The 27,384-nt window shown below is 35.0% G+C and overlaps 1 protein-coding gene across 3 annotated transcripts in view; it reads left to right on the plus strand.

Moving 5' to 3' along the window:
* LOC150086501 (protein Gawky-like) overlaps positions 1–27,384 on the plus strand; it is a 382,156-nt gene that overhangs the window by 203,687 nt on the left and 151,085 nt on the right. For 2 of the 3 annotated variants that reach the window (XM_090372606.1, XM_090372604.1), the window contains exons 5-6: positions 11,574–11,937; positions 17,291–17,925. In XM_090372606.1, coding sequence (XP_090228732.1) covers positions 11,574–11,937; positions 17,291–17,925 — 999 coding nt within the window. The remainder of the gene's footprint in view (positions 1–11,573; positions 11,938–17,290; positions 17,926–27,384) is intronic. The other variant, XM_090372605.1, reaches the window with a different exon arrangement.

Raw genomic sequence — 27,384 nt, forward strand, 5'->3', positions numbered from 1 at the left:
GCTGCATTGTCATAACTTTGAGAACAACAGTTTTTTATATCGAGGTCGCAATCTTGAATAAATTGTAAAATCTCTTGAGATAATGCACTGCATTTGTGACTTTTAATAGGCAAAAATTTCAGAAACCTCTCGTGTACTTCAAAAGTAATTGGATTTACATATATTATTGTAAAAGTCAGCTGATCAATATGTTGCAAATCAGGAGTGGAATCTACTGTAATACCCAAGTATTTTGCTTCTTTAACTTCTTTTAGAATTTTGTCGAGTACATACTCTCCTAACAATTGAATAAATTCGTCACAAATAGTTGAGGACACGTATGACACATTTCCACGTCCACAATTTGCAAATTTCTCTGTGATTTGCCAGAAATACATCGTATTTTGCTAATAATTCTAGCATACCCAAATAATTGCCGTTGAAAGGCGATCAAAACATTTTGTTTTTTCCTCTTAGTGCAAGCCCTGGCTCACAAAGAAAAAGTATTACATCGACTATTCTTCGTAATACTTGTTTCCAATATTCGGACTGAGTTTCCATTTTTTTAATAAAAAGTGTATCCAAACCCTTCTTGTTAGATCGAATGGACCAACTCACAACCGATCTTGAATGAGCCGCATTATTTTCGTAGGTCGAAAGCCGAGATCAGGCATTTTTTCCAGTCATTAAATTCAACTATTAGTTGATTCCAAACTTCAACCGAAGAAAATAACTTGCAAAATCCGCAATACACCTTTTTTGTCTTTGGTGAAAATACTAGCCAAGGACGATCAATTTCTTCACCATTCAGCATTTTCCGTTTGAAAAAGGATTTTGAAATGAACCGTTGAACTCCTCCACTTATTTGCAGCGTAGACTTTATCGTTTCTCTGTCATCAAAGGAAAAATAACCTTTTTGAACAAAATATTGAATAAGCTGTTCTTGCTCACAATTATTCCATTCAGCAGGGTCATTATTTGGCGAAACACGAAAAGTCACCGTGTGTGATGCACTTTCTTGTCCATTATTATCATTAAGCACAAATTTTCCTTTCTCCTTAAAATTTTCACCATTTGAACCGGAACTAAGCGGAGAAGAAGGTGCGATTACTTGTTCATCATTTTCATTTTTCATAATAGAGCTCGAGGATGTTGATGTCGAAGAAACGCTACTAGCATCATTAGCTTTTAATTCGAGAAATCCTAAATTTGCTAAAGATGTTTGCCCCTTCGCTTCTCTTTTTTTCTTTTCTTGTTGTACTTTCCGCTTTTCTGCTCCACTTCGGCACCGCCGCTTCATAGTTAAACAGTGAAGGGTAAAATAAGTAAATTTAAAAAATAAATTTTCAGCTCTTCTCTTCATTCCTATTTTTAAAGCTTTGTAACTTGTTACTCCATTCTCACTTGCACGTATTGTGTTACTTGCAATTTGTGTGTGCTGTGTTCTTTGTTATTGACTGCTTATCTTTTTGCTGTTTTAAATTTTATAATTGAACAGAAATGTCAACTAGTTTAGTTAGTATGTACATATTACAGTACGTGTTAATTATTCCGATTATAACGTATATTCTTCCGAATTTCATGTACCATTTAATTGGTAAGGTAATAAAAGGTAAATTTGTGCTTTTATAGCCTGTGGAAAATGTTCCTCCTATTTTTGCTAATTAGAATCGCTGTTTAATAGAATTAAAATTCAATTCACAAACATGATCACAATGAACAGCACTTACTACACATCGTATAGTGAATGGTACTTTGGTGAGTTCATTGTAACGTGATTTGATTGTACAGTGAACCAATTGTAGGGGTGGGTACATTGTATTTTTAAACGGTTTACGTGAAACTTCAGATAATTGGGGCAGCTGCTTAATCAGGCCAAAATGCACTAGTCCCGGTGTGTCCCAAATAACCAGAATGGACTGTACAAAATATGAAGCTTGTCAACTAGCACCGACATTGGTATTGCGGCATTATTTAAAGCGTAGATAGTCCACACTGTTCAAAATATGTATTAAAATGTAATAATTGTTTTGAAAAATTTTTGCTTAAATTAATCAAGATTTTTATGATGTTTACTGAAAACATTAATCTATTTTAGAACACTATAGGAAAATGCTTGTGGGCCTCCCCAAAGCCTGGGGCCCCTAGGCACATGCCTCATTGCCTTAATGGGTAATTCGCCACTGGTAGGGATTCAGTATCGGGTACAGCATTCCGACTGCTAGCAATACGGCCGTGATTGACGGGTGCTGACTCCGCCCAGTGTCACGTGATCTCCTTAACAGCTGACACCCACTGCGTGCTAGCACAAAATTTTTCCTGGTAGCAAAGAATGAATACCGGCACCTATTTCTTTACAAAAAAAGCACTGGTTTTATATATACACACACACACACATATATATATACAGTCAGTCCTCGTATAGCACGATAGTTGTGTTCCTAGAAACCCTCGAGCAATGCAAAATCGTGCTATATAAACAACAGGCCCTATGGGAAAAATAGGGTTAGGTGCCGACCACCTAAGATTAACACACATTTGTAACCAAAACATTACCAAACACAATAAATAATCGTAATAAAATATTGCTAATGCTTTTTCTTCTATCGTAAGCAAACTTGTTTTTTGTTTGATTTTCTATCCAAAGAGATGACAGGCATTCCATCTCTTCCAATCCTTTGTGGATTTTAATTACACTTTGAGTTGTTCCTGCTATGAAAGTTTTTTTTCTCTGCATTCTTTATAATTCTCGGCATTGCCTCATTTAGGCCTGTAGCACATGCAGTATCACATGGTCTTCCATTTCGCTCAAAGCATTTCACAATTTCATATTTTTTCTCTATCGACAGAGGCGGACTGGCCATAAGCCTTACCGGGGGAAACCCCGGTGGGCTGGAGGCCGGTGTGATTTTGGCCATAAACCATAGTATGAGGCCACTATAAATTTTCCCGGGTAAGAATTTTTGATCCAGTCCGCCTCTGTTTATCGATATTGCTTTTCTTTTTCTCTCTGAATCTGCAGTGTCTTCACCAGGAAGCTTCCTTTTCACACCTTTTAATTAAGTATTTTACTAATTTTTAGGAAATAAAGCACAATTACAAAGCGAGGAGGCACGCTTGATACACATAAACAAAGCTGCGCTCGTGTAGCAACTGAATAAACAACACCGTAAAGGCTATTAACACCATTAACACCTCACATTTTACTAAAGCACATTTCTAGGGGTTACCACCATAAAACAATAAAAACAATTTCCAGTTGCGTTTCTGCTAGTGGAATCTGTTATAAACTGGTAGTAAACTCGATCTAATTGCATTTGCAATTATACCGATAGCTGGAATTGTGTTGGTTTTTAAGTTATTATGGTGAAATGTGTTTCCCCTTCACTGAAATAAAAAACAAATTCATTTTCAGAATCTTCTCTTCATTCCTATCGTGTTGGGTTCAGTTTGGGAGATTCTGCATTCGACTGCCATTTCTTGTAAACATAAAGGCGAATCGTGCATAAGCGAATTCGATTCGTGTTATATAAGATATCGTTCCCCTGTTTATAAATCGTGTATGATCGAATTTGTGTAGTGTAAACACGTGTTATACGAGGACTGACTGTGTGTATATATATATAGAAAAATAGTTATTTTTAATTAGTTCAATTAAAAACTTTATCTTGGGGGCAGCGGTGAAGTTGCTGGAGTGGTACATCAGAAAAGCAAACATTAAAGGAAGAAACTGATATGTATTTCGTAGCCTTGGTCACTTCACCTCTTCTCGTGTTCTGTCTTTCCCCTTTATTATTGTTTACTGTTGACACTCACAAATCTAAATTCCGCGCAATACTTGTTCATGTTTAGTCCTTTTCAAACATCCTTATTTTAATTTTCTGATCTGAATCTATTGCTTTCCCTTTTTTTTTTTTTTTTTGATAGATTTTCTTGTACTTTGTCACTTATTCTCTTAGTCGTTACCATAATAACGGTCAAAATGAAATTTTCTGTAAAGAACTTCACAGGGCCAAGGTGGAAACTCACTGTTATCACCCCATGCAAGCTCACATTCCTGGAGGTCACTGCCATAAAACAAAAAAACAATTTAAATTTTCCCGGTTATTGGGCTTTTCTGTTAGTGCATCTAATTATAAACGGGTAGTAAACTCACTCATATTGCATTTGCGATAATACCGATAGCTGGAATTCTGTGGGATTTTACGTTATTATGGTGAAATGTGTGTCCCCTTCACTGAAATCTTCAGTCATGTAAAAAAAAAACTTTAAGAATCTTCTCTTCATTCCCATTTTTAAGCTTGTTACTCCGTATCCCGCTTGTGGAATTTGTGCATGCCGTGATCATCATTATTGATTGCTTATTATTATTCTGTTTTAAATTTTACAATCCTAAAGGTGCCTCCGTAGTCAGGTGGGCAGGAGCAGCAGTGCGTAGCACGCGCTTCTTCATTAGACCGGGGTTTGAGCCCGTGACGACCAAATACGAAGGATGTGGAAAGGTCAGGTAAAGACCACCACATATCCCCGGAGCAATATGGCCTTAGTTGCTAATGCTCCTAAAAACCAAATAACAACAACAATCCTGAAAAAGAATAAAAATTGAATGAAAAAAATTAACGTAAGTTCGAAGTTATGTAAGTCAAGGACTTGCTACAGTATATCCAAAAATATTCAGCAACCTACATAAAAATTATGGCGATGGATAAAAAACTTACCATGCACTACTCGCGTGTCCAATACAATGCTTCCCTTTATTTTTTACAATTTCGTGCATGGTTTGGTCACCAACATTATAGTGGCTCTTTAGAGATTTAACGGATGCACCGTTTTCAAACTTTTGAATAATTTCAAGTTTTTGTTTAATTAAAGCGCAACTCGTTTGCATTTACCCATCATTTTTGCGATTTATAAACGAAAAAATTTTGTTATCCCTGACATAAACAACGAAACAATATTTCTCTTTGCAGTGCGATGAAACACAACAATCGAAGCGATGCACTAAAACAAACTAAACATTTGTTCTCTCTCTCTCTCTTTTTTTTTTAAGCATCGGGGTCGGGTGTTATGAGTGGGGGTTGCAAAATAATCTCCCAATGATGACTTTATAATGCCTTGCTTGTTGCTTATTTACGACTCGTAAAACATCTGTTTATACCTATTCGAGTTATTACTTGAATTTTATGATTTCTGGTTGGATTTTTTTTTTTATTTGGAGTCTTGAAGTGTCCTGGTTAATCCGCTTCCCAGTTAAACGATCCTGGTAAATTGAGAGTCTGCTGTACGTGGCAACTCATTGTGAAGGTAGTCACAATATGACATACAATTAAATTGATGCCTTTACACTTGTATTGTAGTTTTTCATTTAAGACCCATAAATGAAAAACTACAATGGTGTAATTACATCTTTAAATAAACTATGAAATATCGGTGTAAATACACCATAGTGTGTTCATAATTATTTCTCACATTTTTACATGTGAGAAATAATTTCAACATTGTTCATTTTAATTTCAAAGCATTTGATTCAGTCCTGCACAAGAGCTTGCCATATTGGGATCACAGATAAAATTCTTAGATGGATAGAAGAGTGCTGTGGGGCAAAATGCAGAGGGTTGTGATTAATGGCTATGATTCATATTGTGTTAATGTTAGAAATAGGAACTCCTGAAGTTTTGGGAGGACCATTATTATTTCAATTTTCTTAAATAACATTGAAGGGATAGAGGACATATCAGAATTTGTAAATGATGTTGAGACTGGTAACGATCTGTGACAGCTGTTTTAATTTAGAAAAATGCAGCTTTTACACATTTGGGAAATAGCAACTCCAAAATATGTAATACCCATGGTTGGCTTGAATTAAAAGTGAAAGAAAGGGATTTAGGTTATGATACAGGCAGCCAGTGAAGTTCTTCATGCATTTAGAGTGGCATGGAGGGGCCCATGGTGTCTTGTAATTAACTTGTAGAGCATTCTCTTGTAGAGATAGGGAGGTCATCCTACCGTGTATTACATTTGTAAGACCACACTTGGAATATGTCTAGGTGTGGAGACTACTTCTAAAACAAGGTCATTGAGCTTCTTGAAAGGGTTCTGAGATGGAAACCCACTTGGTGTGTTGCATAAGGATGTCCATACAAGAAAAGACTGAATATGTGGACTGCATAGCATGGTAACTAGGCACCTTAAAGGGGACCTGATTAAAATCTAATAAGGCTCTGAGTGGGGATAGTAATATGAATAAAGGTAGAATTTTCATTGTTATAAATGATTTCAGAACTGAGGTTCGTAATTTCAAATTAATGGTAAAAAAAAGTTTAGAATGGATTGTGGAAAGTTTTCTTTCATATGAGTGATAGGTAGGGTTCATTTTTTTTACAGATCGCAGGAATGTCTGGAGATTTGGCAGTCTAGTGTACCCTTCCTTTCGTGTGCATCTTATACAATTTTTCTTTCTTTTCTTTTTCCCTTTCCTTTATATATATATATATATATATATATATATTATGTGAGGTAAAAGTTAGGTAAAAGTAATAAAAATAAATAAATATGGCTATGTAGCTATCATTAGAAGCAGCAAATGCACATCCTCCACATGATGCCTAATTATATCTGATAATTAAAATAAATATGTTATTTAAATAAAATCATCAGCCAGTAGTACGGCAATAATGCAGAGCGAAATGAAACGCAAAATAATATAAATAAACAAACAGGGAAGGGAAAGTAGAGATAATAGGACAAAAAGGTAGTCGATAATCCCCTATATAATTTAGTCAATTAAATCATTAAACCCAATTAATAAAAACGATATAGATTTAAATAATGCCAATTATAAATAATTTAGCGGTACCGCCCTTGAAGGTACCAGTTCCAAAAGACGTGAAATATCACCAAAAAAGGGTTAAAGAAACTACCAAAAAACTAAAATATCAAAATAATAGACTGACCATCATGCCCCATATCGACAGAGGACCACGAGGCCAATAATGGTCATGGAATCGCTGCATTTCAATCGTCATACAAATCATCGCAAAGGCAGAAATATCGAAGAACCAAACCACCCCACCATCTCCGATAGATCAACCAATGCAGAGGATTTGCATGGCGGTGGTCCTTATGCAGCGAAAAATAATCTATAGAACAGACAGCACTCTTGATCAGAGCCACACAACTGGCATAATGCAAGCTTAACCAGCTTATATAATAGAAAGGAAAAGAATAGATGGCGGCACAGGTGCTGCTTATTTAGCATATCAACCCACTACTACCACTAATTTATATTATGTGAGGTAAAAGTTAGGTAAAAGTAATAAAAATAAATAAATATGGCTATGTAGCTATCATTAGAAGCAGCAAATGCACATCCTCCACATGATGCCTAATTATATCTGATAATTAAAATAAATATGTTATTTAAATAAAATCATCAGCCAGTAGTACGGCAATAATGCAGAGCGAAATGAAACGCAAAATAATATAAATAAACAAACAGGGAAGGGAAAGTAGAGATAATAGGACAAAAAGGTAGTCGATAATCCCCTATATAATTTAGTCAATTAAATCATTAAACCCAATTAATAAAAACGATATAGATTTAAATAATGCCAATTATAAATAATTTAGCGGTACCGCCCTTGAAGGTACCAGTTCCAAAAGACGTGAAATATCACCAAAAAAGGGTTAAAGAAACTACCAAAAAACTAAAATATCAAAATAATAGACTGACCATCATGCCCCATATCGACAGAGGACCACGAGGCCAATAATGGTCATGGAATCGCTGCATTTCAATCGTCATACAAATCATCGCAAAGGCAGAAATATCGAAGAACCAAACCACCCCACCATCTCCGATAGATCAACCAATGCAGAGGATTTGCATGGCGGTGGTCCTTATGCAGCGAAAAATAATCTATAGAACAGACAGCACTCTTGATCAGAGCCACACCACTGGCATAATGCAAGCTTAACCAGCTTATATAATAGAAAGGAAAAGAATAGATGGCGGCACAGGTGCTGCTTATTTAGCATATCAACCCACTACTACCACTAATTTATATTATGTGAGGTAAAAGTTAGGTAAAAGTAATAAAAATAAATAAATATGGCTATGTAGCTATCATTAGAAGCAGCAAATGCACATCCTCCACATGATGCCTAATTATATCTGATAATTAAAATAAATATGTTATTTAAATAAAATCATCAGCCAGTAGTACGGCAATAATGCAGAGCGAAATGAAACGCAAAATAATATAAATAAACAGGGAAGGGAAAGTAGAGATAATAGGACAAAAAGGTAGTCGATAATCCCCTATATAATTTAGTCAATTAAATCATTAAACCCAATTAATAAAAACGATATAGATTTAAATAATGCCAATTATAAATAATTTAGCGGTACCGCCCTTGAAGGTACCAGTTCCAAAAGACGTGAAATATCACCAAAAAAGGGTTAAAGAAACTACCAAAAAACTAAAATATCAAAATAATAGACTGACCATCATGCCCCATATCGACAGAGGACCACGAGGCCAATAATGGTCATGGAATCGCTGCATTTCAATCGTCATACAAATCATCGCAAAGGCAGAAATATCGAAGAACCAAACCACCCCACCATCTCCGATAGATCAACCAATGCAGAGGATTTGCATGGCGGTGGTCCTTATGCAGCGAAAAATAATCTATAGAACAGACAGCACTCTTGATCAGAGCCACACCACTGGCATAATGCAAGCTTAACCAGCTTATATAATAGAAAGGAAAAGAATAGATGGCGGCACAGGTGCTGCTTATTTAGCATATCAACCCACTACTACCACTAATTTATATTATGTGAGGTAAAAGTTAGGTAAAAGTAATAAAAATAAATAAATATGGCTATGTAGCTATCATTAGAAGCAGCAAATGCACATCCTCCACATGATGCCTAATTATATCTGATAATTAAAATAAATATGTTATTTAAATAAAATCATCAGCCAGTAGTACGGCAATAATGCAGAGCGAAATGAAACGCAAAATAATATAAATAAACAAACAGGGAAGGGAAAGTAGAGATAATAGGACAAAAAGGTAGTCGATAATCCCCTATATAATTTAGTCAATTAAATCATTAAACCCAATTAATAAAAACGATATAGATTTAAATAATGCCAATTATAAATAATTTAGCGGTACCGCCCTTGAAGGTACCAGTTCCAAAAGACGTGAAATATCACCAAAAAAGGGTTAAAGAAACTACCAAAAAACTAAAATATCAAAATAATAGACTGACCATCATGCCCCATATCGACAGAGGACCACGAGGCCAATAATGGTCATGGAATCGCTGCATTTCAATCGTCATACAAATCATCGCAAAGGCAGAAATATCGAAGAACCAAACCACCCCACCATCTCCGATAGATCAACCAATGCAGAGGATTTGCATGGCGGTGGTCCTTATGCAGCGAAAAATAATCTATAGAACAGACAGCACTCTTGATCAGAGCCACACCACTGGCATAATGCAAGCTTAACCAGCTTATATAATAGAAAGGAAAAGAATAGATGGCGGCACAGGTGCTGCTTATTTAGCATATCAACCCACTACTACCACTAATTTATATTATGTGAGGTAAAAGTTAGGTAAAAGTAATAAAAATAAATAAATATGGCTATGTAGCTATCATTAGAAGCAGCAAATGCACATCCTCCACATGATGCCTAATTATATCTGATAATTAAAATAAATATGTTATTTAAATAAAATCATCAGCCAGTAGTACGGCAATAATGCAGAGCGAAATGAAACGCAAAATAATATAAATAAACAAACAGGGAAGGGAAAGTAGAGATAATAGGACAAAAAGGTAGTCGATAATCCCCTATATAATTTAGTCAATTAAATCATTAAACCCAATTAATACTACTGGCTGATGATTTTATTTAAATAACATATTTATTTTAATTATCAGATATATATATATATATATATATATATATATATATTTTTTTTTTTTTTTTTATATATATATATAAAATTCTGTATATATCCTCCCACTACAAAATCTTTCGCAGGTCACATTGAGCATATTGTGATTGGAGGATGTGCCTCCCCAAAGCCCATAAATGAAAAATATGAACTTACTATTGAAAGTTTAAAAAGATGGGTATACCTTGCCACATGTTTAGTAATTTTTTGATATTCTTTGTGAAAGGCTTCCTGAAATAGAATCTTGCATAATTTAAAGTACACAGTGTTTAAAGTAATGAATCGGGCTCACTAGTCCAAAAACAATATATCATCTGATAATGCATTAGTTAATAAACAATTTTTAGAGTGGTAGATGGTAAAGAATTCTTTGAATGAAAAATAACACTTTCTCCACTTAAAAATGGAATGATTTTTCCCTAGTATTGTCTAATACCTGAATACAGTTGGAGAAAAACAATATTCACAGAAAAGAAAACAATCCACAAGCGAGTTGCACATTTCCAAAAATATTTTTAAAAGCAGTGAATTGGAAGAATTAGCCATTTATATTGAATAAATTGCACAATCTGCAGACACTGCTATTTTACTGGCAGAGGAGCAGGTGGCTGCTTAATGATGACTTGTAATTTCTGTTAAAAAATAAAACACAAGTTTACTAAATCAAAAAAAAAAAAAAAAAGTAAATTTAATGGAATAGTTTTCAGATAGATGAAAATGAGTTTTTTGTCTTTGAGAATATAAAATATTCTAGGTAAAATTCTAGGAAATACCATCTGCTAGTTGAAATACAAGGTTCAATCAAAAAGGTTTGGGGAGCGTTGCAAAATTTTTTTTATTGGGATGTTTCATTGTTAATAAAGAAGAATATATTAACAGTGTTTGCATCTTGTGACCTATTCCATTTTGCTGCTGATCGAAACATTTTTGAAAGTTCTTTTGCAAGTGATTTTGGGCAGTCTGTTGTGTTTGAGTGGATTGCTTGAATGAATGACTCGATTTTTTATTTATTTATTTTTATTTATTTCAGGAATAACAAAAATAGCACGGTTCCAAATTGGGTGGATATGGCATGATGGATATTTTTGTCAACTAAAAATTTCTGAATGGCAAGTGACATGGCACGTTGATAAAGGAGCTAAGCATTTCATTATTTTAAACTTCTTGATAGGTGGCTGCATTAACAGTTACGCCTCTCAGAACAAATTTCAGTAATTTCCATCATCAAAAAATGCAATCAGCATGACTTTTAGATATGATTTCAACTGCTATACCTTGGGGTTGACATTGTTTTCCATTGGCAACTTTGAACGTTGGTCTCTGGTCATATTCATGTACAAGTGTTTACTCAGAGCAGCTTTTCACTAGACTGGCTCATAACGAGTAGTTAAAAACATGGTGGAAATTTGGTCAGAAGATATAATTGTAAGCCCCACTCAGTCCTTTAAGATATTTCAGTAATTTATTAGATTGTTCACCAAACCTTTTGATCAAACCTTATACACCGGTGGTTGTATTTCTAAAAAGAGCCACTTTCTTCTACAGTTTAAAGAGATTTATAATACACATTTGATATTTACAATATATTTACCAAAATTTTAACTTTCAGCCTGTTAACCAGGAGGTACCATGGGATGTTCCATTATCACCTCAAGGTATCCCTAAAGAAGCCGGCAATCCAGCTTGGCAAGTTATAGCTAGTAAAGGAACTGAAACTTGGGAGAATAACGTTCGCAGCCGCAATAAGGGAATACCAAACACTACTTCAGCAAATAGTAATCCATCATGGAGTCATACACCTTCAACACACATTGGTGGAACATGGGGAGAAGATGATGCAAGTAATGTATGGACAGGTGTTCCACAGGGAAATGGAAATAGTTGGGGAGAAACTGCAGGTAATATGTGGAGAAATGGTGGCTCTGAAACAAAACATTGGGGAAATCATGGGTCATCTACTTGGGGAGAAAATGGTAAGTTGACTTTACTTGTAGTTGTTTAATATTTAAGGTTATAGATTTTTGGTATTTTTCTTAGGATTATAGCTTTTCTAGTTACTATGCTGCTAGAAAACTTCTAAACTTTTCACAATGAGAAATCAGCTGGGCAATTATCTGTAAAACGAATGGATGAAAAGAAAATAGGAAAATAAATAAGCATGATACAGCAAGAAGTGAACCATGCTTTTCAAAGTTGCAATTCATTTGTGATTGTCGGGTGTACCTGTCAGAGATCAAGTGGTAGTTATAACTTGTAAGAATCATGAGAACAGAAGAGCCTGCTCCTGGTTGGTTGGGAGGATTTACTGTGCCTAAGTTCCAGATGTCTGAGAATTTCACAAGAGCTCTGATGTTTAATGCTTGGATGTCTTCTAATTTAAACTTATATGCTGCTAGAGCTTCCATGATGTATAATTTACATTTGTCAATTTAATTATGATTTTTACAGAATCCAGCTCAGATTTGTGGAATGAGTAGTGTACATGAATTAATAATTCCATTTTCTCAGTTTTCTTTTGAAAACTGTTACTAACGTGAATGTTGTAAGTGTCAGAGTGATCATATCTGATGGGTTTCAAACTGTGTTACAATAAGTCCCCGACTTACGTAAGCCCAAGTTATGTAATTTTACACTTAGTAAATTTTTTTGGTAAAATTGTAAGATATTTTCTGCATAATTTTTAAGAGTAAAATTGAATGAAAGAACAAGTATAAGTTTTTACTTTTGTTCCCATACAAACTATGTTGGATAATAACCTGCGGCATAACTAGAGTTAACATTTCATTTTCTGCTTTAAAAAATCTGAAGAAATATTCGACAACAAACTCTATAAGGAAGGGGATGAATCAGATTGGACCACTTGATGTCAATGATCCTACTCAGATAGCTGACAAACTGAATGAGTATTTTACATCTACATTCACACATGAGGAGTTAAGAAAGCCAGAGGTTTATCAAACTGTAACAGGGTGCTTAATTATTTTGTAATAACAGAGAGCAAAGTAGAGGAGAAATTATTGAAGTTAAACATAAGAAAGGCACCTGGGGTTGATGGAATTTGTCCAGTTATATTAAAGGAGGCAGTAAAGGAACTAAGCAAACCCTTAGCCATAATTATGAGAGCATCCTTGGACTCAGAGGAAGTACTCACAGACTAGAGATGTGCAAATGTATCCCCAGTTCACAAAGGGGAATTTAAGGGTGACACGAGTAATTACAGACCAGTTAGTTTAACTTCTGTTCCCGGTAAATTAATGGAGTCACTGGTTAAAGATGCATTGCAGGATCATCTAGACAAGACTGCAGCAATAATTCAGACGCAGCACGGGTTTGTTAGGAGAAAGTCTTGTCTGACATTTGATTGGATTCTGTGATGTGGTTACAAAGGAACTAGATGCAAAAAAATAATTTTGATATCATATAATATACTTTAATTTCAGGAAAGCTTTTGACACTGTTGCGCATGGAAGATTACTGAACAAATTGGAGCAGTATGGTATTAAGGTAAGTTGCTACAATGGATAAAAGGGTGGGAGAAGACAAAGAGCAGTAATCAATGTACACTGCTCTTCGTGGACTAGTGTTATTAGTGGAGTCCCACAGGGTTCGGTGTTGGGCCCACTGTTGTTTTGTATATTTATCAATGATATTGATGAAGGTATGTCAGGTTTAGTGTCAAAGCTTGCAGATGATACAAAGGTTGGCAGGGTTGTTAATGACAGTAATGGCAGTTTGCTACTGCAACAGGATCTAGAAAATTTGGGTAGATGGGCTGAGAAATGGCAACTGAAGTTTAACATTGACAAATGCAAAGTACTGCATGTGGGTAGAAGTAACCCCAGAAGAATGTACCAACTGTGTGGTACTACACTTAGGGTGGTACAAAATGAAAAAGACCTGGGAGTGATTGTGCAGTCAGATATGAAGTTTTCTGAGCATTGCAGACAGGCTGCTAGAGCAGGTCATGGGTATTGTCAATGATATACAGGAATTTTGCTATCAGGGAAAAGGAGGTAATTATCCCTTTGTACAAGGCAATGGTCAGGCCACACCTTGAGTACTGCATACAGGTCTGGAGGCCTCATTTTAGGAAGGCATTCCTAAAATGAGGAATGCTGCAACAAGTTACAGCATTGGAGACTTGGCACCTGTGAGGTGATCTGATTGAGGTGTATAAGGCCTTGAACAGTTTAAGCAAGCTCTATACTGATGGGATTTTTCCTCTTGCTCAGATTATACACCTGAGGGGGCATAAATTCAAATTGAGAAAAAACAGTTGTAGAAATAATGTTCAGAAATTTTCATTTAGCCAGTGGGTGGTTGATTACTGGAACAAACTTTCATCTGTCGTTGTGGAAGTAGACAGCTGAAATAAATTCAAGGCAGAACTAGACAGACTTTTGGAGTGAGTGGATGGCTGAAATGGGAAGGTTTTTTTTTTTTTTTTTTGGCAAATACTGTATGTTTTTTCTTTCATCATATGCGTATGCTAATATATAGGCCTGACGTAGCCCAGTGATCAGGAGCGAGAGTGCATAGCACGCGTTCCTTGAGTAGACCGGGGTTCAAGCCTGTGACTGCTAAATACGATAAATATTTGTATTGGCGATTTATTGTAAACTCTACTGACTTGGTTGTTGTGCCGGAGTATAAACAGAAACATTTTTATTAGCAGGTTGGAATAAATAACAAAGAAAATGAAATATTAATATGGACAGCATAATTTAAAAAAAGTTACAGTAACAATCTTGAAAATTTTTCATATAAAATTATAGTTACAAGTAATTGTTATATTGTTTTAATGGGCTAAAGATTATATAATTATAATTGTAAAAGTGTCATATGGTGATTTATGGCCCTTGGAATGGGCTAAAGCATTGACTGCAATTGAAATTTTAAAGTACACTTACTGCTAGTGAGATTCCTCCCAACCAGAAATGTCAGACATGATTTGATATTGTAAAAGCCAGTTATTAGGATTTTGCAGAAGTGATATTCATAATTGTATTCCACGAATTGGCTGTTTACAAATATAGTGAGCAATAATTTTGTGAGTCACAATCATGGTTCATGTCTCATGCAAACCTGGCTTAAGATAAAATGAAGTTAACATTTTCCTGTAAATTTATATTAAAGATAATCAGGGAAGGAACTTAGTTCCAGAATAGTTTCTTTATAAAGATATGCACTTGTTCCATCTTAATGGAATGAAACTAGTTCATATGAATTTATTTTGAAAAAGGTGAATTTTATAACCACATAACTTTTGCTTTCTTAAGTTAGCATGAAGGTGCTATGTCTATAAATAAAATCAAAACGGAGGAAAATCATTTTCTTTCTTTATAGTCTGACTCGTTTATAACAAATAAAAGTAAGAAGGATGACGTAAGATCGTCACATCTGAGCTTAAAATTTCATCAATTTTAAGTATTACTTTATTTCTTGTTATTAGTAATGGCATGAATTGTATTTAACTTTGTCACAGCTGCAGGTGGAATTCAATTCAGCTGACATTATGTTCATCTCTCAGCAGGCTTATTTACATAAAACTTCAATTATTTTAATATATGAAGTTTTAACTTGTTTGTACTGCATGTGAGTTTACATAGAAATGCATCAAACCATTAGGGACCCATCCTATCTCAAAATAAGCTGTTTCGTGGTGGTGGTGGTGGTGGTGGTGATGTCTCATATTTTAACCAAATAATAGAATAGCTTTTTGGAAATTCTATTCATTTTAGACTAGTGCATTTCAAGATAAAATATATGACTTATGATAGAATGAAAAGATTATTATTCACTTATGGCATTCAAACACATTTTCCAGCTATCAGGCATATAGAAAGAAAAGATAATTCCTCATTTACTGGTTATTTGCTCAGGTTTGAATATTTTTTATCACCCATTTAACCAACCCTATGCATCCACTCATTTCGTGAGAATGTAAGGTGGATACAAAAGTTCTCTGATTGATATGTTTTTGATCAGTTTATGTTGCAGCTGACAATTGTGATAAACTTTCTTAAAATTTCAGCATATCAATTGCAAATCCAAGAAGATGCCAATAACATTTTTATTTTTTGTCCCATACAACATAAGATGGCTTGTGTGTGTGTGTGTGTGGCGGGGGGGGGGGTAATCCCACCACAGAGAAAATTTTGCTTTGTTATATAATTGTAAAAGTGTCACATAGTGACACTTGTAAAAGCTACTAATGTGAAACCTGCAAGTTCCCCCCTCCCCGACAAAATATCTGGGCTTGTTATTCCACCTGTCTGTTCTATTTCCAAACAACTTACAAAGACTAGGTTTTTTAATGCTGATCTCTCTCAGACTTTTACAATTTCTTGGGACATTCAGGAATTCCAGGAAATGATAGCGCCAATCTTGCCGCTATACAATTATTCTATTCTCACACTCTCACAAGACATGTTACCATAACTGGTCACAGATCTGGCAAAGTAATACCACCAACAAACTTTACCAGATACACAAAATCCAAAGTTGTGGCTCTTCGGGTTCAGATGAAACAGATAAGAAGTGGTACTGGCAAGACTGAGAATTGGGCACACTCATCTTACACACCTGTTTTTATTATTAGTAGAAAATCTACCCTGGTGCACATCTTGTCACAGTAAATTCACGGTCCGTCACTTTCTGGTAGACTGTCCACTTTACTCCTCCATCTGTTCTAGCACCTTCCAATCATTTGGCAGATAGAATAAAGCTCAGATTCTATCAAATTTCTTTGGAAATCATGCAAACTTGAAGACCCTGTATTTGAAGCATACTGATCTGTATTCATCAATATAATTAAATAGTTTTAATATGTTAATTATATATTTTTTATTAAATAAACTATGAGAGATACAATTTGGCCTCAAGTAGCCCTTGTGTCATTAAGCATTATATCAACAACAGTGGTTTTTTTTTTTTTTTTTTTTTTTCCTTTTGCTTTATTAGTTAAAGCATGGTGGTTAACATTAGTTAACTAACTAATTTAGTTAGAGTTAACGTCAGCTGAAGGTTGGACATTAATCCAAAGGGGATATTAACTTTTTCACCCTATATAGCATTTATCTGTATCAGTTTGATTCTTTCAACAGTTGTTTGATAAAGGAAGGTCTTTTTGAAGGTAGTATGTTAGCAAGTAATGTTAATTGATAACTAAAGGAAAGTAATACTTTGTGCCATACTAGTTTAGGTGACTTTTCCAGTATGGCACAGGTATCAGTTTTAATTAAATTTAATTTTAACCACTTTTATTTGTATTGCTTGATAATTTGTGATTTTTTTTTTTTTTTTTATATATATGTATAAATCTAGATGAAAATATTCCAGAGAATGCTGTTTGGACATCAGGTGGCAAACCGACCAATTATGGCACCTGGTCACATGTAAATTCCAAAAAAGATATTCCTCCATCTGGCTGGGAAGAGCCAGCATCTCCCAGTGAACGGCGAAATATTCCAATGACAAATTATGATGATGGTACATCCTTATGGGGTAATCCTATGATGCAAGGAAAAGTATCGCACTGGAAAGAAATGCCACCCACAAAACCAGCACCGGGTCATATTCCAGGAGGGATAGTCCAGGCTGCCTTAAGTGGAGGAGTAGGGGGACCACCTGGTCCTGGAATGATTAGACTTCCTCCAGCATCAGGAATTGGTAAAGGTGATACTTGGGGAAAAGCGCCATCTTTAAACCGGGGAATGAATTGGACAGAAATGCCACCTACAAGGGATCCATCAGCACCTGGATGCTGGGATGACAGTCATATATCAGTACAAATGAAGGGTGTTCCTGGAAATTCCAGTACGCCTGTTGGTGCCTTTGGAAGTTGGGGTGAACCTAACTCTCTTGCTATGTACTGGGGAGCAAAGCCAAAAAATTCAGCCAATTTTGCTTGGAGTGAGGGTCAGGTCGATACTAGCACTTGGGGTGGATTATCCAAACAGGTAATTGTCATTATTTAATAGAATAAACTTATTTAATTATTTGTAATGTACAGGTTTTGTTTTGGTTGTTTATTACTATAGGGAGTGAAATAATTTTTGCATGATTAGTAGAATAGAACATCAAAAAAAAAAAAACTCTACTTACATCTGTTAAAGTGAGTATCCTGCTGAATTATCTGTTGAGTCTGATATAAGTGAAGAATAATCCAGTGAATATTTATCTTCATTTGAGTATTGTATAAGTAAATATGAGTATTGTATATTTACTAATCCACATAGAATAGGGTGAGAAATGAATGTATTCTATTGCATTATGGATAGAATAGGGTGAGAAATGAATGTATTCTTTTGCATTATGGTTTCAGATATGATGTGATTCATGTTCCTTGAAAATACAAGAAGTGTGGTTGAGCTTCAAGGTTTAGTCCTAGTGAATCCTTCATTAAAAATGTTTCTGAACTGATAGATATTGTTTACAAAAACAATGTTTGAGTACTATATTGAATAATCTAAATATACAAAAACAATCTAAAACCAGCTCTTTGGCCTTTGAGGTTGCTTAGTGAATGGATAATGTCATTCTAATGACTTATGTAAGAGCTTTGGATCTGAAAAGCACATTGAATTCTCCTTTTCTAATTAACAGTGAGTTATTGGCTGTGATCATGAATAGCAACACAATCCAGCGACCCTTTAGCCAAGTCCAGCCATGCTGTAAATCTAATTAAAATAGCATAAACATGCCTTAATTCTTTTAACAATTGTATTGTACATTACTATGTGATTGCTTTAGTAACTGAAATGCAGTAAGGACTTTTTGTTGTCATGGCACAACTAAAAACTAAATTGAAAAAGTAAACTGTAGTTTTAAATGTAGAGCATAAAGTTAGTTACATGTAAAAGTTGGGAGTAGAGAAAGGCAGGTTGGTGTTGCTGTGAGTTATGTCATTTCAATGTCAGTAGTACATTCAATATAGGAAAACAGTGGATGCAATGCAAATGAAAGATCACACATTTCATTTGAGTAATTATTGTCAGAATTTTATTTCATTTATTAATTTTTATATAAGTTCCATTATAGTGCATAATTCTGTGATATTGAAAAATAGTGGCGATTCGTTTTTGTCGTATTGTAAGCATAAATCTTAATTCGTTGAAGTTTTAAGTTTATTTATATATATTTTTTTTCTTTTCTTTTTTTTCTCTCAAGAAGATTTTGACTATATGGCAATCTGATCTATAAAATAAATGAATTTACTATGATTCTTGTCAATGTTGATCAAATAGAAAGTGTGGGGGTTTTTTTTTTTTAAACTGTGGGTCTGAAAAATAGATTGAATTTTTCTTCACGAATCATTGGCAAGTTACAGTAGACTGTCAAAATAACAGAACTTTCGAGCTAATGGCACATTGAGATCGATGTTTACATTCAGTACTGATATCTTGCAGTGCCGAAAAAAGAAACTTGCAAGTCACATGATTACTGTATTTGTTTACGTCCACTATTTTAAAAGTGATTTGTGTACTGATATCATGGATTATACCCCTGTTTTACATTTATTTTAAATTAAAAACCCCTCACTATGGCTCCTAAAGTCATACAAAGAAGAAAAGAACAACGTAAAGCTTAGTGACAAACTTGATGTAATCAAAATTATTACAGTAGGGTCACCCAGAAAGTTATTTCATACACTCACGTGTATTGTGTCTGTAAATTGTGTGTTCACTGGTCGATTTGCCTGTTTTGCTGGATGAAAAAGCCCAGTTTCTGGCCAAAAAAAAAAAAAAAAAAAAACCTTGCTACCTATGCCTGACACTGACTAACTCAGCCACAGAGTGAAAAAAAGCCCCATAAAAGTTCCTTGCATCATCAAGGAACCTGGGGCTTTTTCACCTGGTGTGGGGAGGATGGTGACGATATCACTGTGCTACCTGTGCAGGCTAAACATGATATAATAAAGAAAATAGAACGGAGCGTAAGGAGGAGTATATTAATGTCAGAATATAACATTGGACTGTCAACATGTTTGTTTTTTATGTGCAGCTAATAAAATTTAATTCTTAATCTCTCTCTATCTCGCTCTCTCTCTCTCTCTCTAGTTCTTATTTAGCCTCATTATTTCTGCATTAAATATATTAAAAATAAAACTTTATAGATAACCGAAAATTTGAAATAATGGCACCTTGAATCCCCAAAGGTGCCATTGTTCTTTCAGAATAATGGCACCTTTACTAATAGTCATTAGACTGTATTAGTCTTGCTCATAAATAGCAACATAATCCAATGACACTTTAGTAAAATCACCCATGCCGTAAATCTGATTAATCAGCAGCTGAATTCCTTCTCATCTTTGTGGTATTACCACTTGTTTTTTTATCAAGTGATCTTTATTTTATTCTCCTAAATTTTAATTTCAGTTTGTGATAGCTTTAGACAGTGAGGCATTTTAGCCACTAGCATCCAGCATTTTCACTTCTAAAAAACTTCTGCCATTTACCCTGTTTTCTTCATTTATGAAAGACCTAGGCCTGCAAGGTGTACTAACATTAGCTTTGGATGTTTCCATCTTTACCAACTACTTTCTATAATTGCAGACTTTATTCTACTATTTGAAATACTGTGTTTCAAATATGGAGCCCTTGTCTGAAAAAAAAAAAGACTTGAGCTTCTTGAAAGCATCCAAAAACACACAACTTTCAAAGTGAGATCGGCAAATGGCGCCTCCGTAGCCAGGTGGGAGGGAGCAGCAGTGCGTAGCGCGCACACTTCTTGATTAGACCGGGGTTCGAGCCCGTCACCACCAAATACGGAGGATGCGGGAAAAGTCAGGGAATGACCACTGCATATTCCCGGAGCAATATGGCCTTAGTTGCTAATGCTCCTAAAAACCAAATAACAAACAAACAAATATTCTACTATTTGAAATACTGTGCTTCAAGTATGTGGAGCCCTGTCTGAAAAAAAAAAGACTTGAGCTTCTTGAAAGCATCCAAAAACGCACAACTTGCAAAGTGAGATCGGCAAATGGAAGAACAAAAATCATATGAGAAAAGTCTCAGAATATGTGGCCTACAGAGCTAGGCAACCATGCACCTTAGAGATGACCTGATCGAGGTTTATAAGGCTCTGAGAGTGTTTAATGAAATGAACGAAGATGGAATTTTCACTTTTATAGAGAATTCCAGAACTTGTGGGCATAAATCTAAATTACAGGGGAATAGGTTTGGACTAGATTGTAGGAAGTTTTCTTTTAGTCAGCAAGTCATTGATTGCTAGAACAGGTTGCCTTCATGGGTAGTTGAGACTGACAGTTTGAATAAATTCAAAGGTTAATTGGATAGTTAGCTATCTGAGGAAGGAAGCATATAATTTGTATTTTTTTTTTTTTTTTTTTTTTTTTTACCTACTTGGGTTTTTTTTTGCCAATGTAGCAAAAGCCTCTGGCTTCCTTGCATTGTAGGGCTATTGCTATTACTACTAAAAAATAATAAATAAAAGAATAAAATAAGCCACACTTCCTGTTTGGTCAGCATCAGCAAGAATAACATGTATATATCTCACTCCCAACATCATAGTTGCCAATTCTCCATCTCACCGTTATAATATAGATGGCGATTTTGCAAAAACTCAGTTTTACTTTTTTTCACAGAAAAATAAAACAGCGTTAAGATTTTATTATTGTTATTTTGCTTATTTTCAATAACAAATTGGCCAGCAGGAGTGCTGTGTAGTCTATGTTGCAAAATGGAAATGTGCCATAATAGTTCTCTTTAATATGTGATATAGCATTGGACTTGAGTAGTACAAAACTAATTAATATCTTTCAGTTAAGATACCAAAGAAATGCAACATAAAATTTCAGATGACACTGATGCAAGATTTTCCATGTATTGTAAAATCTGGTAAAGGTAATACATTAGACTGGAATATCATATGTAGATGTGTTATTTCAAGTGTTGAGAAATATAATGTAATCAGACATTTGCAAACAAATAAGCATATAATGACAGTGTGCAGATATGCAAAAATTGATATTATATGTACCAAATGTTTATTTGCATCTTTTGTCATAGTGTATAACCTTCCTCTGAGTTATGCTGATCATACAGGTGCATTGTTCAGAAATACAGGGTTAGTCAAAATGTCGATAACAATAGCATTGACAGTTTGTCAAATATACTACATACGTTTCTGTGATAAAAAATGTTATCAGATGAAAGCGTAATTATCAAAGTTGTTTGCTGCCACAGAGATAGCACAGACATCTGCGATGTCTGCGCCGGATAACACTGCATTTAAAATGGCATCACCTGTGAAAATATCATTTTGTGTTCTCTGTTATCGTGAAACAAAATCAACGTTTCAGTGCAGTGATCATTCCAAACTAAATTTCACAGAAACCACCGACTTGAGACTCCATCATTAAGTGGCACATGTTGTTCAAGAAACAGATGACTCGACTGTAGAACATGTGCTGTAGCCATATCTCAGGAATACCTGTAAATTGACTATAAAGACTAGTGTTGGGGTTCAACAGAAATCTTGGGATTCAACAGAAAAGTGTTTGGCATATCCTTAGAAGGCAACTCCCCATGCTTCCTTAAAAAATCATTTGCTACAAGTCCTAAAACCACATGATAAAGTTTCTAAGTATGAATTTTATTGTAACATCCAAGAACTGTGTGATGCTATTGATAATTTCATGAGCAGATCAGTGTTTACCAATGAAGTCACATTCCATTTCAATGGTAAAGTGAATCTACATAACATTTGTTTCTGAGGGAGGGCAAATCCACATGGAACATGAAAGGGACAGTCCAAAAGTAAATGTTTTCTGTGCAATGTCTGTGAAAAAGATTTATGGCCTTTCATTTTCACCAAAAACACTATGAATGGCATTTCCTGTTTTGATGTGCTGATCGTGTGGTTCATTCTGCAGCTGACCCAAGGCAGAAACAACTTCATTTTGCAATAGGACGGGGCTCCACCACATTTCCATAGGGAGATGCAAAAGTTTATGAATTACAATTATCCCCATCGCCACTGGATTTGCCGTGCTTCCTGTGATGACACCTTTACTTGGCACAGAGATCAGACCTCACTCCCTTAGATTTTTATTTATGGGTTTTATGAAAGATTTGATGTTTGTACCCTCCCCCCTTACAATGATATGTCCTCACACTCTGCAAGAGTTGAGAACGTATCATTGCAGCTGTTGCTCAGATCGACAATACACTGGAGAAAGTGTCATGAATTTGACATATTGCACTGTAAGGTAACAGTTAAAAACTTTAATATTAATGCTTTCATTTGATAGCTTTTTTTTTTTTTTTTTATACAGAAAAATATGTAGTTTCAAATAAACTCAGTTTTCAACAACATTTTGACATCCTGTATATCCTAATAGCAAAATAGGGGGGAGGGAGAATACACAGTTGTGGAAACAAAAATTATAGATTTTGTTAGTAAAATTTCTTAGATAGGGAAAGAGGAGTGCTAATGGCTCTAAAGAAGTGGCCATTTTTAATTGTTACAGATGGCAATAATCAAAGTGATTCCAAGCTATGTTCTATTGTGACAATCTTTTATAAAAAGATTGTCACAATAGAACATTTTAAAAATAAAAAATAGGGAGATTTTTTTTTTTCCAATTTAAAAGCAGTTTGCCCTCACTGTCACCACTGGAAGGTGACTGCTGCAGGATACAACATGGCACATCATTTTATGAAAACCGTCAGAAAGCATGTGGGAGTCTCAAAAAACTGTCTGGCACTCAGTGTTGATAATGCACCTGTTATGGTAGTGTCAAAACTGGAACAGTAAGGGTATCAAAAGATGAGATTTAGCACTTAGTTGGTGATAGACTGTCCTTGTGACATAATAAGTCTGCCGAAAAGGGAGATGCATGCCTTCTTGTGATGAAAGTGGTAAATACTTTTAGAAATTTACTACTATCTAGAAAGAAGTGCTAAAAGGATAGATTTAAACAGCTTCAATATAGTACATGCCACTGATTGAAAAAGAAAAAAAAAAGTGTCACATACCAAGAATGCGTGCTAGATGGGTTTATGTGAAACATCCTTCACGTTTCTTTTAAGTATTTTGATTTCTATACATTTATTATGAAATAAAAGAGCTTTTTTATTGTAAATATTTTATTGAGCATTCACAAATTTCCATAATTTCAGCTGGAAGACAAGATACAGTGGATCTATAATAGCTAAAGTAAGAGATACATATACTTGTGATTGAAACGTGTCTAAATGTCTCTGGAAAACAGCGTTGAGGTACCGATCTTGTAGTTGAAATTGAGGGATTAGTGTTTAAGAGTTAGATCAAACATTTCTTGCAGAAAAGTAATTAACAGTTTAGTATTCAGTCCGAAGATCATGGGTATTTTCTGTAAATCTTTCTTTAACAGTGCTGAACCTTGAATTGAGTACGGCAGCAAAACAAAATGAAGTAAATTATATCCTGTATGTCACTTTACGAGACATATAGACAACCCTTGTATCACTTGACCATTGGGTGACAAGCACTCCTCTATATATCCTCAACAGGCTGAACACTGATTGTTGAACCAGTTGTTTGTCAATACATGATATCTAAGTATGGCATAATGTGTACCTCGTCCATCGTGTAGTGATATATTGTGACTCCAGCTGTCCATTTGGTTTCATTTAATTGGGCTACACAATCAAAGTTCGGGATGCTGACACTCATTGTTTACCAAGTCTCAGCAGCAAGGTTTAGCATTGCTGTATATTGGCGTAGTGTGCCCATCCGCGTTGACAATCAATTGAGAGAACTGAGGGTTCCTATCTTGTTTGTAGCCAATTAGTTGCGAGCCTGGCAAACTCATTTTGTAGATTGATGGTGGATGTAGCATTTCTCAGGTCATGGTAGAATCTGTTGTCAGCAAGATGATGCAAAGTCCATTGATGTCAGTTACATGTGACAGAACAACATAAACCAGCTGCTGTTCGTGTGCCGTCTTGAAACTTGTGTATTGTCATTGCACAAGCCGGTATGAGAGGAAAGTGATTTCTTTTGGCACAGACTGTGTGGTTGTTGTCCAAAGATATACTCACGGTTTGTCTTGTGAGCAGCACGGTGCAGGATTTATGTTGTTTGCTTGCATATATCTTGCCTCCTTGTAAGCTAACTTTCCAATCTTAGGCGAGGTGGTCAATTCAAGCCACAGTCATATCTGTTGCCCTTCGTTATATTTGATTGTGAATAATTTACCCACAGTGCCGTTAGCCAGCCCATCAGTAACATCCACGTTGGTAGTTACAATATACGGCTTTCTGATGACCAGTGAAAGCTTCTAATCCACCAGTGTTGATAACTGACATTTTATAGTTTCTGGTGAATGTGTGCTGTACATTCGTGCAGCCCACAAAGATGTCTTGCGCAACTGGTTCCACTTTCTTCTCTACAGCACTGAGGATCGCGTAATTGTGTTCGCCAGAATTATTTCATAAGTAGAATTTTGTACTGTGTGGGTAGATGCGATCAGCTTCCGAGCGAAGAAACACGACTCAATAAGTTCTTGTCCATTCTGATCTAATTTAGCTCTATTTCCAAATTAATATTAAATGAATTAAAACAAGTTGCTACTTCATATTTTATAATATAATGAACGATTTAATTTAATGTGGAGGTTGGCCTTGTACTTGAACTACGAGTCTATCAATATTGACCGTAATATTACTTAAGGATAATCGCATAGAATTTTCGAGGTTTTCAACCATTATTATTGTCCGAATTTTTGATTTATTGTATTTTATCCTTGAAAAAAACTGTTCACACATATATGTACTGCCAAAAAAGACAAATTGATTTTTCTTGAAAAGGAGCGTAAATTTGTATACAGGTGACCCCCGCTTAACGCTGATAATGCGTTCCGGAAAAACAGAGCACTAAGTGAGCGCCGCATTTCCATAAGGTAACATATGTATTTGTGAGTTGCGGTCTGTGTCATAGGATATTTCCTAATCAATAATAAACGGTAGTGAAAAGATGCACAAATGTCGGTCAAAATATTTAATATTCAAATATTTGTACATATAAAATATTCTGCATTACATACGTATATAATTATATGGTAACTACTTATGTATCAAAATTAAAATTCCAATTAAAATCATAAATTTAATTGATCTAAATTGATTTAATTTAATTGATGAATTTAATTATGAAAAATGTGTCGATTTTGGGTTGAACTTTGGTCCTCTTCCAAATAAACTAAAAGGGGTATTAATTTTAAATCCCCCGCAGCGTTACCACCAACAATAAAGTCAACCGATCCTTCCCCGCTTTGAACCTGGCATGTTTTTTTCTTCTTTCAATATGCAACTTCTTTTAGGCATTCGTTTCCACAAAAGTCCTGCTTCATCTATGTTTAAAACTTGTTGAGAAGTATAACACATAATACCCCTCTTCAATAATTTTAACAAGTTCTTTTTTGAAACTTTCGGCTCCTTGATCTGCACTTGTGGCTTCTCCCTGGATTTTAAATCTAATTAACCAGCCCTTACTAGTTTTAAATGGTTCCGTTGTTTTTTTTTTTTTTTATTTTATTTTAGGTGAGTTTTCTTCAGATCATCATATAGGCTAATCTCTCTCTCTCTCTCTCTCTCTCTCTCTCTCTCTCTCTCTCTCTCTCTCTCTTTATTATTTATAATATTTAATTGAACTGAATTCTGCATTGGATATTATCTTCAATAAAATTAGTTAGCCTTTCCATTTCAATCCTAATAGCCGGCCTGGCCCTTGTTGCTTGCAGTGGAACAGCTATCTTTCCCACTGCTAAAATTAATTCTTTATTTTTTTTTATAATTGTTCTTACAGTTAACTTGCAAGTCCTAAATTATGGCACACATCCACTTGTCTTTGACCGGAATCGATTCGCTTCAAAACGTCTAATTTAATTTTCAAATTCAGTAGTATTTTTCTTACATTTATAGTCTTCGTACTGCGCCCAGACGTTGTTGCTTTTTCATTCTTATCGGCCATTATTAACTCTTCGAAAATGTAACTGCGTTGGTTGCATTAATTAAGATACACTGTTCAAGTAAACTGTCCGTTACGCACGATGTCTAATACTGTACTTAGTGATGACTAGACTTCGGATAAATGCATATAACGCAAATATTACAAGCAATACACTTGATCATTTTTTAAAATGTTGATCTCGGAACTACATAACAAGTCACTGTACTGCAATTAAATTAGCGCGAGAGAGAATTTCACTGAGCGTGGGAATATTTCTCAAGTCTGAGTGGGAAACGTTTTAAGCTTATTTTTTATATTCATTTTCAAGCTATCAACTCCATCAAATGAAACGATTTCATTAAATACGCCAAAAATGCAATCTGTAAAAGACCGTTATAGTGATCTGTGACAGCGTTATAGTCAGATAGTGGTTATAGTATAAGAACAGCGTTATAGCG

Source organism: Mastigoproctus giganteus, chromosome 4 (genome assembly GCF_048544385.1).
Source record: "Mastigoproctus giganteus isolate SK-2022 chromosome 4, ASM4854438v1, whole genome shotgun sequence".
NCBI lineage: Eukaryota > Metazoa > Arthropoda > Arachnida > Uropygi > Thelyphonidae > Mastigoproctus > Mastigoproctus giganteus.